A 12,657-nucleotide genomic window follows, 5' to 3' on the forward strand; every position below is an offset into this window, starting at 1 on the left:
GGAGGTGGAGGCGAGGGCGGTGGCGGCGATGGCGGTGGAGGCGAGGGCGGTGGAGGCGACGGTGGCGGCGGCGACGGTGGCGGCGGCCTCGGAGGTGGCGGCGACGGTGGCGGTGGGCTTGGAGGTGGAGGCGAGGGCGGTGGCGGCGACGGCGGTGGAGGCGAGGGCGGTGGAGGCGAAGGTGGTGGCGGCGAGGGCGGTGGAGGCGAGGGTGGTGGAGGTGACGGTGGCGGCGGGCTCGGAGGCGGTGGCGACGGTGGCGGTGGGCTTGGAGGTGGAGGCGAGGGCGGTGGCGGCGAGGGCGGTGGCGGGGAGGGCGGCGGCGGGGAGGGTGGCGGCGGGCTCGGAGGCGGTGGCGAGGGTGGCGGCGGGCTTGGAGGTGGAGGCGAGGGCGGTGGCGGCGAGGGTGGTGGCGGCGAGGGCGGTGGTGGTGAGGGCGGCGGCGGGCTTGGAGGCGGAGGCGAGGGCGGCGGTGGGTTAGGGATGGATGATGTAGCAATGAGCGGGTGCAGTGAGAGCGAGAGCATCAGACCGGCCCCGCTCGGCAGAATACGCGGCCGGACAGGAAAGTCGTTTCGCGATATCTACTTTGCTATCGCACGGTTGACTTAAAAAAACGAAACGACGGCTATCTAAGGCCGAGTAACACAGATATATACAGGTGGAGGATAAACAAGAAGCTCACATCGCAGACAGTGAGGATTTGAGAGGCGGACCTAAGGAAGGTCTCTTTACCACCCCTGAGCTCCCGCCACCGCGGCTGCGGGGTTGATAGAGCAGGCCGGCTGCGGCTCCTGATGTACCTCCACTTTTGGGTGGCGGTCGCGCGCTGCCGACGGCGCTCGCCGGCGCTACGGCGCTCGCGGCGCGCTCGTGGCGTTCAGGGCGGCTCGCACACGCACACACACACGCACACGCACACACACACACACACACACACATGCATGCACAGACACACAGCCCCTTCCGCTCCCCCTCAAGACCTTCCCAAGGGCGAGGACACGCGCAGGCCGCACCTCTAGTGAGGCCCGCATAGTAGGTGTGTGCCTCTTCGGGGAAACTGGGGCGAAGAGCCCACGGACCGGCGGAGATGAGGTGTCCTTCCACGCAGGCCGCAGCACCTGACTTTCTCACACACAGCGACGTATATCCACAGACAAAGAGAGACACAAAAAAATCATCGCGATTAAAGATCATGTGACACGCACCAATCAAGGATGAGGCCAACCCTTGTGCTCACGCCACCGACGCAAAAACGCGCCTTCACGCGCCGTGACGCACAGCTCTCGCGGTGGCGGCCTCTGTTTGCCCATTGCACTGGGATACACACAAGTGTCTTCATGTCCGAGAACGACCAGACCGCCGAGAGCGCTGCTCGGGGGCGCGGCACCCTCTTCGTGAACGGCATGGTGCCCGAGTCGTGGCACGCCGACGCTGCAGGGCACGCCCAGAAGACACTGCTAATTGTGACGGGCATCGCCGGCGCAGGAGCCTCTGTGATGCTCAACGGACTCACCTCGCTCAAGCCAGCCACAGCACTCATCCGCGTGACCACCGCCGCGCTGCTCCTCAGCAGCGCGGCCGCATCTCCTCTCGCCTGCGACTTTGAGGTCGATACCTGTGCCTGGGTCGACAGTGCGCCGGATGGCTACCCTTGGACCCGCACGAGTGGCGGCACGCCATTGAGTGGAGGAGGCCCGAGCGGCGACCACACCACCGGCTCGGGCTCCTACATCTACACCGAGGCCTCTGGCCGCCCCAACGAGCTGCACCGGCTCGAGAGCCCGCGATTTTCGCTCCAGCAGGACGCCACCCTCTCCTTCTTCTACCACATGCGAGGCTCAGACATGGGCACTCTCTCCTTCGAGGCCTACGACAGCGAGACGGGCTGGTCGACGCTCTGGAGCAGGACTGGCAACCAGGGCAATAGCTGGCTCGACGCGGCGGTCGTCCTGCCCGACTCGACAACACAGGTGCGCTTCAACGGCAAGACGGGGTCCTACGTCATTGCGCTGGACGACGTCTCGTTCTCGCACGTTGCACCTCCGAAGCCGCCGCCGTTGCCGCCGTTCTTTCCGCCGTCCCCGCCGCCGCCGCCGTCGCCGCCGTCGACGCCGCCTTCCCCACCGCCGCCGCCGCCGCCGCCGCTGTCGCCGCCACCGTCTCCGCCGCCTTCGCCGCTGTCGAAGAACGAAACACAGCAGCCTACCCGCCGGCGCCTATCAGTCGTTTGCCCAGAGGGCTTTTACGATTCGACCGCTGGCAGCGCCAACAATTGGGGCTGCGCTTGCAGTTGTCCAGGCGGTTGCTGGTCTGACGGCGGGTGTAACTGTGCGTGCCAACCGTTGCTGCCGCCGTTGTCTCCGTCGCCTCCATCGCCGCCGCCGTCGCTTCCATCACCGCCGCCGCTACCCCCGCTGCCGCCCTCTCCGCCGCAGCCGCCCTCTTCGCCGCAGTCTCCTCTCACCTGCGACTTCGAGGTCGACGCTTGCGCTTGGACCGACACCGCGCCGGACGGGTACCCTTGGACCCGCACGAGTGGCAGCCCGCCATCAAGTCCAGACACAGGCCCGAGCGGCGACCACACCACCGGCTCGGGCTATTACCTCTTCACCGAGGCGAGCAGCCCTCGCTTCAGCAAGCTGCACCGGCTCGAGAGCCCGCTCTTCTCGCTCGAGCGGGACGCTACCCTCTCCTTCTTCTACCACATGCTCGGCTCGCAAATGGGCACCCTCTCCGTCGAAGCCAACGACGACGAGACGGGCTGGTCGACGCTCTGGAGCAGGACCGGCAACCAGGGCGATAGCTGGCTCGACGCGGCGGTCGTTCTGCCCGCCTCGACGACGCGGGTGCGCTTCAACGGCCGGACGGGGTCGGGCTTCACGTCGGACATGGCGCTGGACGACGTCTCCTTCTCGCAGTTTGTCTCCTTCTCGCCCTCCTCGCCGCAGCTGCCGTCGCCACCGCCGGTCTCCCCCGGCTTTGATGTTGCCGTGGCGAGCGAGACAAAGCTCCGCTCCCTGATCGAGGGGGCAGCTGCCGACGTCTCAATCTACTTGCCGCCCAGTGCGCACCTCAAGCTGGGCAGCCAGATCAGGTGCACCTCCAACATCAAGGTGGTCGTCGCCAGCAGTGGCGAGGGCGCGACGCTCGACGGCCAGGGACAGACCGGGCTCTTTTACCTCCGGGGTGACTGCAGCCTCAGCCTGCGGGGGCTGACCCTCGTCAACGGGAGGGTTAACTATCCGACTAGCGGCGGCGTTGTGAACGCGATCAACGCAGGCGAGGTCGAGATCATCGACTCGACGGTCAGAGACTGCTCGGCTGGCAATGTGCGCCGCGTAGAGCTAGCCGCCTCCCTGCAAGCGCCGCACGGCAGCAGGGCTAGAGATGGAGAGGGCCACGGCTGCCTCACCCGCTCTCTCCTCGCAACCGCAGTCCGGCGGCGTCGTCTACGCATCTTCCGGCGGTACGGTCTCGATCATCGGCTCGACCGTGACGGGCTGTTCTGCTGCTGATGTGCGCTGCGTAGAGCTAGCAGCCCATGCGCACGACAGCGGGGCGAGCGATAGAGAGGACCACGGCTGCCTCACCCCGCTCTCTCCGCGCAACTGCAGTACGGCGGCGTCGTCTACGCGAGTTACAACGAGCTCTCCTTTGATTCGCCCGGCAAGATCGCGGGTGTCGACTTCATCAACAACAGCGCGGGCAGGTCAGGCTCGGTGCTGTACCTGGACAACATGGATCAAACCTCCATCAGCGACGCCTCCTTCACCGGCAACAACGGCATCACGATACTGGCAATCAAGTCGCCGATAATCTGGGCCTGCCGCTTGGGCCGCTGGATGCCGAGCGAGGGCGCCTTTAAGGGCGACTTCAGCGCCCCCGAGTGCAACCCTTGCTCCGCTGGCTACTACGGGGCAAGGAGCGACCTCACCAACTCCTCCTGCAGCGGCCAGTGCATCAGGGGCCACTTTTGCGAGGAGGGGACCGCCGAACCCGAGCCCTGCCCGGTCGGCACTCGCATGCCCGCCCTCGGCGCGGCGAGCAGCGAGAGCTGCATCCCGTGCGCTCCAGGCCAGCATCAGCCTCTCGCAGGAGAGGAGGAGTGCCTTCCTTGCGCAGCGGGCACCTTCTCTCCTCAGGTTGGCCTCGCCGCTTGCGACCCCTGCCCGCGCGGAGGCTACTGCGAGGAGGCGGGCGCCGCCACCCGCATGGTCTGGGAGCCCTGCCCCGCCGGCAGCTTCAACCCGGCTAACGGGTCCAGCTCGATCGCTGCGTGCGAGCGCTGCCCAGCCGGCACCGCTAGCGCAACGCGGGGTGCAGAAAGCAGCGATACGTGTGCGCCGTGCCGGCCAGGCACCGTCGCCGCCGCGGCAGCCCTCTCCGAGTGCGCCAGCTGCGATGGTGGGACGTACCAGAACGATACGGGCGCGACGGTCTGCCGCGACTGTTTCCCGGGCCACTACTGCGCCAAGGGTTCGGCGGCTCCGCTGCCGTGCGATGGTGGCAGCTACTCGCGCGCGACCAACAACGACGAGCGGAGCGACTGCACCGCCGCCAGCCCGGGCTACTTCGCCGCCACGGGCTCCACCGAGCAGACGCCATGTAGCAAGGGCAGCTACGCCGCCACGAGCGGGCTCTCCGAGTGCATGCCGTGTGCGGGTGGGACCTACCAGAGCGACACGGGCGCCACAGCGTGCCGCGACTGCGAGGCGGGCAGCTACTGTGCCGAGGGCGCGTCGGCGCCGCTGCCGTGCGAGGCGGCTACCTACTCGGCCGAGACGGGCCTCGATTCGGCGGGCGGCTGCGAGGACTGCCCTCCGGGCCACGCTTGCACCACGGGCAGCGTGGCTCCCGTGAGGTGCCGCGCGGGGACCTTCGCTGCCGGCTCGCGCAACGCCGAGTGCGACCTGTGCAAGGCGGGCGAGTACCAGACCGACACAGGCGCGACCGGCTGCATCCCGTGCGAGCGTGGCAGCTTCTGTCCGATCGGCGCGTCGCTCGAGCTGCCCGCGGCGTGCGAGCCGGGGACATACGGCAACGTCACGGACGACGACGGCTTGCCCGACTGCCTTGACTGTCCGGCGGGCTCATCGTGCCCTGGCGGCGCCGCTCCTCCGACGCGGTGCGCGGCGGGTACGATCGCGATGACCGGGCGGATGCCGGCGTGCGACAAGTGCGTCGGAGGCACGTACCAGAGCGACACGGGCGCCACAGCGTGCCGCGACTGCGAGGCGGGCAGCTACTGTGCCGAGGGCGCGTCGGCGCCGCTGCCGTGCGAGGCGGGTACCTACTCGGCCGAGACGGGCCTCGATTCGGCGGGCGGCTGCGAGGACTGCCCTCCGGGCCACGCTTGCACCACGGGCAGCGTGGCTCCCGTGAGGTGCCGCGCGGGGACCTTCGCTGCCGGCTCGCGCAACGCCGAGTGCGACCTGTGCAAGGCGGGCGAGTACCAGACCGACACAGGCGCGACCGGCTGCATCCCGTGCGAGCGTGGCAGCTTCTGTCCGATCGGCGCGTCGCTCGAGCTGCCCGCGGCGTGCGAGCCGGGGACATACGGCGACGTCACGGACGACGACGGCTTGCCCGACTGCCTTGACTGTCCGGCGGGCTCATCGTGCCCTGGCGGCGCCGCTCCTCCGACGCGGTGCGCGGCGGGTACGATCGCGATGACCGGGCGGATGCCGGCGTGCGACAAGTGCGTCGGAGGCACGTACCAGAGCGACACGGGCGCCACAGCGTGCCGCGACTGCGAGGCGGGCAGCTACTGTGCCGAGGGCGCGTCGGCGCCGCTGCCGTGCGAGGCGGGTACCTACTCGGCCGAGACGGGCCTCGATTCGGCGGGCGGCTGCGAGGACTGCCCTCCGGGCCACGCTTGCACCACGGGCAGCGTGGCTCCCGTGAGGTGCCGCGCGGGGACCTTCGCTGCCGGCTCGCGCAACGCCGAGTGCGACCTGTGCAAGGCGGGCGAGTACCAGACCGACACAGGCGCGACCGGCTGCATCCCGTGCGAGCGTGGCAGCTTCTGTCCGATCGGCGCGTCGCGTGAGCTGGATCCGCCGTGCCAACCGGGTACGTACGCCGACGAGACGGACACGAGCGGCGAACCCGACTGCCTTGACTGTCCGGCGGGCTCATCATGCGCTGGTGGAGGGGCAAGACCAGCGCAGTGTTCTCCAGGCACCGCCTCCAGAACCAGACAGAAGCGGTGCTCCATTTGCAGCGTGGCCACCTACCAGCCGTCGGCAGGCAGTGAGAGGTGCCTCGACTGCGCATCCGGCACCTTTTGCCCTGAAGGAAGCAGCGCTGAGCTGCCGGCCAGTTGTCCCGCTGGCACGTACAACGGCAACGCGTCCAGGACGCTAGAGAGCCTCAAGGACTGCTTCGGCTGCGCACCCGGCAGCTTCTGTGCCGGCGGCGCCGCGCAGCCAACGCCGTGCGCTCCAGGCAGCATCGCCTCGTCAGCCAACATGTCCGCCTGCGAGCTCTGCCCGATCGGCAGCTACGCAGCCTCCGCCACAGCTTGCGAGGAGTGCGAGGCGGGCACCTACGCGGCGAGTAAGGGCCTCTCGCAGTGCGTCCCCTGTCCATTCCCACTTAGCAGCGGCAGCGGCAACGCCACTTGCTCCATTTGCAAGGAGGACTTCTACCTGCGGGACGCAACCGCCGATCCCGACGACATCTTCCAGAACCCGACCGAGCACTGCAAGCCGTGCCCGCGGTATGCCACATGCAACGCAACCGGCACCACGCTAGAGTCGCTCGGTGTACCCCCCGGCTACTGGCGCGCCTCTCCCAGCACCTCGGAGCTTTATCCATGCAATTCAGAGACGTGCATCGGATCAGACCCTCGCGTCGGAGCCAGCTTGCAGGTTCCTCGCAATGCGGAAGAGGGAAGCAGCCCCTATTGCACCCGGGGCCACACGGGCCCCTTCTGCGAGTTGTGCGTCGCTCCCTCGGAGTACTTTAGCCGCGCTGAGGGACAGTGCGTCGCCTGCCCGTCGACCGGTCGTTCCGCCGTGGTGGCTCTCATCTTCGCTTGTGCACTTGCGGTCTTCGCCGGCACCTACGCCGCGATCCGGCACCGACGCCTTTGGCGCCGGGCGGACGAGGCTGGCTTGCAGCCCAAATTCAAGATCATCGTGAGCTTCTACCAGGTAAGCAGCACCTTCGGCGTCGTGTACGGCGTCCGCCTTAATGAGCGCTTTACGAGCTGGCTGAACGCATTCAGTCTGGACGTGTTCGAGCTCGCCATTCCTGGCAGCTGCCTCGGCAGCATGGCCAGTCGGATGCTCATCGCGGGCCTATGGCCGTACGTCGCTGCGGCCTTTGTGTCGCTCGCCATTCTGGCCCGGTCGGTGCTACTCAAGCTAGTCACGGGCGCCGGTTCTTGCTCGGCCTTCCGGGGGGCATTTGACCGCAAGACCCTCGGCCTTCTCCTCTACTGGGCCATCTTCCTCTTCTACCTCGTCCTGCCCTCCGTCTCGCGCTCCATTTTTGGCGCCATCCTGTGTCAGTCGTTTGGCTACGATGACGCGTCTGAGACGCGGATCAGCTTCCTGCTCGCCGACACATCGCTCAAGTGCAACGCGGGTCCCGACTGGGAGAACGGATCGAGCGAGCTGCGCGCCTACTTCTGGTCCTTCTTTGGCCTCTGGCCCGTACTTGTGCCGGTCAGCTTTTTGGCGCTTCTGCTCCGCGTCCGAGTTCCAGTGACGGCGCAGCGCGCGACTCTCCTGTCTACCGCGACGAGCTTCCTCTGGCGGGACTACTCCGCCAGCTTCCTCTTCTGGGAGGTGTGCGGCGTACTCTGTGAAGGGGTGGCTTTTGACATTTCTCATGAGCCCTGCACGAGTCTGAGAATAGGTGATCGACCTGACCCGCAAGATCTTTCTCACCTCGATGGTGCTCTTCATCGATCAAGAGAACGGCTCGATCAAGCTTCAGCGTCTTGTCGTCGCCGCCATCGTCTCGGCCATGTTTGCGACCATTTTAGCCCTCGCTCGCCCCTACCGACGCTCCGACGACCTCTACCTGGCGTGCGTCGCCAACTTGATGCTCACATGCTGCTTCTGCGCCGGGGTGGTCATTCAGGCGCGTCCTCTCTACTCTCCCACTCTCTCTTTCTCTCTCTACTGTCGACCTTCATCAAAGTCTCATCGCCCGTCCCCGCCCACCGCAGCTCTGTGAGAGCAACACGTACGAAGACATGTGCTACAACCTCGTTGGCTTTGATAGCTCTATCAGCGCCACATCATTTGTCATCATCCTTACCGCCGCCATGCTTGCCATCTCGCTGGTCGTCATCATCGTGTCGGTGGTCAGCGCCTCGAGGGCGAAGACCATGCGGCTCGTCTCTTCTAGCCGTGAACCACTGCGCGACGGCATCACCCTCGCCGACGGCCAGCAGTGGCACCTTTTCCTCAGCCACGTCTGGAGCACGGGGCAGGTTTGTCACTCCCTTGGCTCACCTTCTTTGCGTGTGCGGAGAAGACCTGACCTGAGTCTTCCTCCCTTGTAGGACGCCGTCGCCGTCATCAAGAACGAGCTGCAGCAGCTCCTGCCCGGCTCCGAGATCTTCCTCGACGTCGATGACCTCAAAAACATCGGAGAACTAGAGGCGTACATCGGGCGCTCCCAGGTGGTGCTGTGCTTCCTCTCGCGGGGCTATCTGCGCTCGACAAACTGCCTGCGAGAGGTCCGCGCCGCCCTGGCGATGGGCAAGCCGCTCGTGCTCGTCCACGAGGCAGACCCGGACAAGGGCGGAGGCACGCTCGCCAAGCTGCGATCCGAGTGCCCTGAGGAGCTGCAGACCGCTATCTTTGAAGCCGGCTGGCCGACGGTGGTGTGGCATCGGATCGAAGCTTTCCAGCACGTCTCGCTCAAGGTCATCGCCGAGGCGCTGCTGCTCCAGACGCCAAAGTACAAGGATGAGGACAAGCTGCCGCTATACATCCCAGGCGAGCTTCGAGCCGACGAGCTAAATTTCACCAAGCCGGTGGTTCTCTGGGCCTCGACTTTGAACGACGGGGCGCGAGACCTCGCAGATGCGGTCGTGGCCGCCACGTCTGGCAGCATCTCGATCACCGACGCGATTCCCTCGCGCCTTTCCACGCTGCCTCACGCGAGCGACGGCGACGGCGACGAGGCGACGCACATGCTGCTCTACCTGAACAGGTTGACGTGGGCCAGCGATGGCGCCGAGCCGCTCGCAGAGCAAGTGCGCGCCGCGCGCAGCGCCAGGCTGCCAATCGTCATGGCGCACGAGAACGATGCCGTGCGCAGCGGATGCATCTTTGGGCACTTTTTCGAGGTGACGCCGCGCGACCTGATCGCCGATGGGCTGTACCACGACCTCGCCGTCGGCTGCCACTCGGGCCCGCACCGGCAGGTGTCCCTCGCCCTGCTCGCACAGGCGCTCGGCGCGACCAATCGGACGGTCCGCTTCTCTGTGCGTGGCGCGTACCCGCTCCCCGGAGCCGTTCGCGGCCCCATTGCAGGGCCACAGCAGCCGACTGCCAAGGAGTCGGTGACGCAAGGCCGTGTGATAAATATAGTGAGCTGTGAGCTGTGACAAGTAGAATATCAAAGTAGATCGGCACCGATCCATGTGTCGAACCACCATCTACCGCTCTGGTCTGCACGAGAATCCAGAAACCGACGGGGAGACACGACATTGTCCCATCGCGCTCAGGGAAGAAAGGGAGGACATGTCCCAAACCGCGAGAACATTGTCGATTCCATCGCTCACAGGGAAGGGAAAAGGACAAGTCCGCCACACGCCAAGGGAACCAATTCTAGCGATCGAACATAAAAGTACACGAACGTACGTAAAAACCGAGACAGAGAGCGTCTGAGCGTCTCACAGACGTGCGTGCATGCAGAATGGAGGGGAGGGGGGAGGAGCAGAGCCGGCCACGCAACACGCGGGAATGAATGCGTCTACAGGCTCGCCCCGCGTAACGTACAACGCACCACCGCGATGGTGGGCGCGCGCCGCTAGTCGACGATCCCGCCCTGCTAACGTACCAAGGATCAAGGTCGGAACAGGTGACAGTCTTACTCGAGTACCCTCCTCGACCCGAAGGGTCTCTCGGAGGTTTTCTGTGGCAAGCTGTAATTCTTTCGAAACACCAGGTTTTCTTTCTTTAGAACGACCCTGGGCATGGGACTGGCGCGCACTGGCAGTAACACAGGTAAATCACTAACTTTCTTTCGGCGCGGCCCCGGCCCGCGGCGCTGGCGGGGGGTGCGGGGGGTCCCACAGCTCAAACGCCGACTGGAGGCGCGGCGGGAGCGACGGGGGGGGGAGGGGATGGAGTCGGAGGAAGGATGGATGATGGGGAGGTCCTCTCGGTGAGCACCACGGTGCTCGCGGATTCGACCATCCGCCTGACTACCATTCCGACGACGCCTTCTGTGAGGAGGACGGCATCTGTGAGGACGACGGCTTCTATTAGAAGCCGTCGCCGTTGTAGTGCCAGTCCCGTACCCGGTGTCGTGCGAGAGAGCACTTGGAGCACTTGGAGTGCAGTTAGATCTATCAGCCTCACATCCCCACATTCAGGGCTACGAGGGCAGTTGTAAATTCTTTGAGAGCGCCTTCGTTGTTAATAATAAGACAGACAGACGGACACTTGCTGTAGCCACATGACACGCACACACTCACACCGCACGGCGCGCACCGCACCCCGCACCCACGCCCCGCCCCCGCCTCGCCTGAGTTGGAAGGAGATGGGAAGCTGGAACAGCCCGAGGAAAGGAGCGAAACAAACGTACTGTGCCGTACTAAAGTCTGTGCAGCTGTGAACAGCAGCTCCTGAGCACGGCGCCGCAGGCGCCTGTTGATAGGTCCAGGTGATAGCCCTGGATGGGCAATGCATACGCCTAGTTGGACCTCAGATCGCCCGACCGCGTCCCGGTGCTCTGCCGTCGGATTTGTGACGCCGCCGCACCGCGCCGCGGCCGGGGGCCCTCCGGAGGCCGAGGATGACCGTGGCGGACCGGGACGAGCTCTGGGAGGTTCAGTGTCAGTGAGTATATTGTAGAGACCAACCATATACACAATATCTCTCAGTCTAGCTAAGCAGGGGAGGCGATGCCGGGGCCGTACAGCAGCCTGATGGTGCTTCGCCGGCGTGCGTCCCGGAGCGGTGCCGGACGGGCGGTCCGTGGGAGGAAAACGAGGGACAGCGCCGACGGCGCTCTGATTCGACTTTTAACTTCAAACAAAGACAGTGGCACGCGCCGCAGCGCGGTGCATGCCACTGTCAGGAGCGGATCCGTCAGTTAGTCGTGTTCACGCCGGGATCGTGTCCCTCACAAGCTGCACAGGCTTTCGTACGGCACAGTATGGGAGGTTGAAATCGTGCACCACGCTGCCCGGCGTTTCTCACTTTCCGGGACAGCCCCGCCCTTTCGAGGCAGGAAAGTGGTGGCTACCCCGTACGTCCAGCCCACTACGACCCCCTCGCCGACCGCCCAGACTTCCCTCCCCCTTCTCCAACCCCGACGAGCCGACGAATGGTTGAGCCTCCGGCCATGCGCGCCCCCGCCCTCCGCTGCCTCCCACCAACACGTCTGACACACCCCCGACACGCACATACAAGACAAACCCGGCGTTCTGCTCTCAAAAGAAAAGAAAAACGGCAAGGAGGAGACCCGTTTGTAAAATTCTTTTCATTCCTCGCGGAAATTCTTTTTCATACACTGGCAAGCACGCATCCGGGCTGCCTGCCATCCGCAAGTCCGGCGAGGAGCAGGCTAACGTAGGTTATTCGTTGGGAATGCCAAAGGGCGGCAAGACCGCTGACTTCAAGAAGCGCAAGCAGAAGCTGGGCAAGAAGAAGCTTGCGCCGACCTCGACTACGGCCACACAGTTCAAGACGCGATCAGTCGTGCTGCTCGAGCAGGCTCAGTTTGCCGACGGTCGCGACACGCAGCCGACGACGTCACGCGGTTCGCACACGCTGCCAGAGCTGCTCGCGCAGCTGCGGCACTACTCGCCCGACGTCCGGCGCGACGCGCTGCTCGGCCTCAACGACCTGCTTCACGACCACCCGTCGCTCCTCCACACACACGCGGCGGAGGTGCTCTCCGGCGCCGCGCCGCTCGTGTCTGACACGGCGGCGCGCGTGCGGCGCGCGCTGCTCACCCTGCTCGGCGCCGTCCTCCCGCGGCTCGAGCAGTCGGCCGCCTTGGCTCCGCACGAGCCGCTGTTGCGGCTGAACCTGCAGGCCGCGCTGTCACGCGAGGAGCCGGCGGTACGAGTCGGCCCTGCCCTCACGGCCCTGCCCTCACGGCCCTGCCCTCTCTCCTCCCCGCCGCCCTCGCTCGGCCGCCGCCCTCACTCAACTGCCTCTCCCTTTCTCCTGCCCGCCGCCTCTCTCTCCTCCTCCTCTCTCTCCTTCCCGCTGCCCTCTCTCCTCCTCTCCGCCCGCCTACCGCCCTCCCTTTCTCCCTCGACCCCCGCGCCTCTCCCCTCCCGACCGCCTCCCTCCCCACCGCCTCCCTCCCCACCGCCTCCTCACCGCCGGGCTCCCGCGCCACGCCACGACAGGTGCGCGCCGACGCCGTCGATGCCGTCGCGCTGCTGCTCGCGGGGCGGCCCGCCGCTCTGGTCCCGGCGCCGCCGCTCCTCTTCCCCGCCCTCGT

The 12,657-nt window shown here is 66.1% G+C and overlaps 3 protein-coding genes across 3 annotated transcripts in view; all 3 read left to right on the forward strand.

The window, feature by feature from the left end:
• The window catches only part of EMIHUDRAFT_465068 (hypothetical protein), a gene marked incomplete at both ends in the record, with an annotated part of 3,944 nt that extends 3,463 nt beyond the window's left edge, over positions 1-481 (forward strand). The window contains one exon of the mRNA XM_005763721.1: positions 5-481. Within this exon, the coding sequence (XP_005763778.1) occupies positions 5-481 (477 nt within the window). The remainder of the gene's footprint in view (positions 1-4) is intronic.
• Positions 482-1,340: 859 nt separating this feature from the next.
• EMIHUDRAFT_214682 (hypothetical protein) lies at positions 1,341-3,958 on the forward strand (the record flags this gene model as incomplete). The annotated part of the gene is made up of 6 exons (XM_005763722.1): positions 1,341-2,036; positions 2,227-2,304; positions 2,457-3,066; positions 3,283-3,332; positions 3,439-3,519; positions 3,618-3,958. Coding segments are annotated over 6 exons (1,856 nt in total), but the record flags the coding sequence as incomplete, so codon positions are not given.
• Positions 3,959-11,789: 7,831 nt separating this feature from the next.
• The window catches only part of EMIHUDRAFT_214684 (hypothetical protein), a gene marked incomplete at both ends in the record, with an annotated part of 4,345 nt that continues 3,477 nt past the window's right edge, over positions 11,790-12,657 (forward strand). The window contains 2 exons of the mRNA XM_005763723.1: positions 11,790-12,266; positions 12,563-12,622. Coding sequence (XP_005763780.1) covers positions 11,790-12,266; positions 12,563-12,622 — 537 coding nt within the window. The remainder of the gene's footprint in view (positions 12,267-12,562; positions 12,623-12,657) is intronic.

The sequence above is a fragment of the Emiliania huxleyi genome (genome assembly GCF_000372725.1).
Source record: "Emiliania huxleyi CCMP1516 unplaced genomic scaffold EMIHUscaffold_62, whole genome shotgun sequence".
NCBI lineage: Eukaryota > Haptophyta > Isochrysidales > Noelaerhabdaceae > Emiliania > Emiliania huxleyi.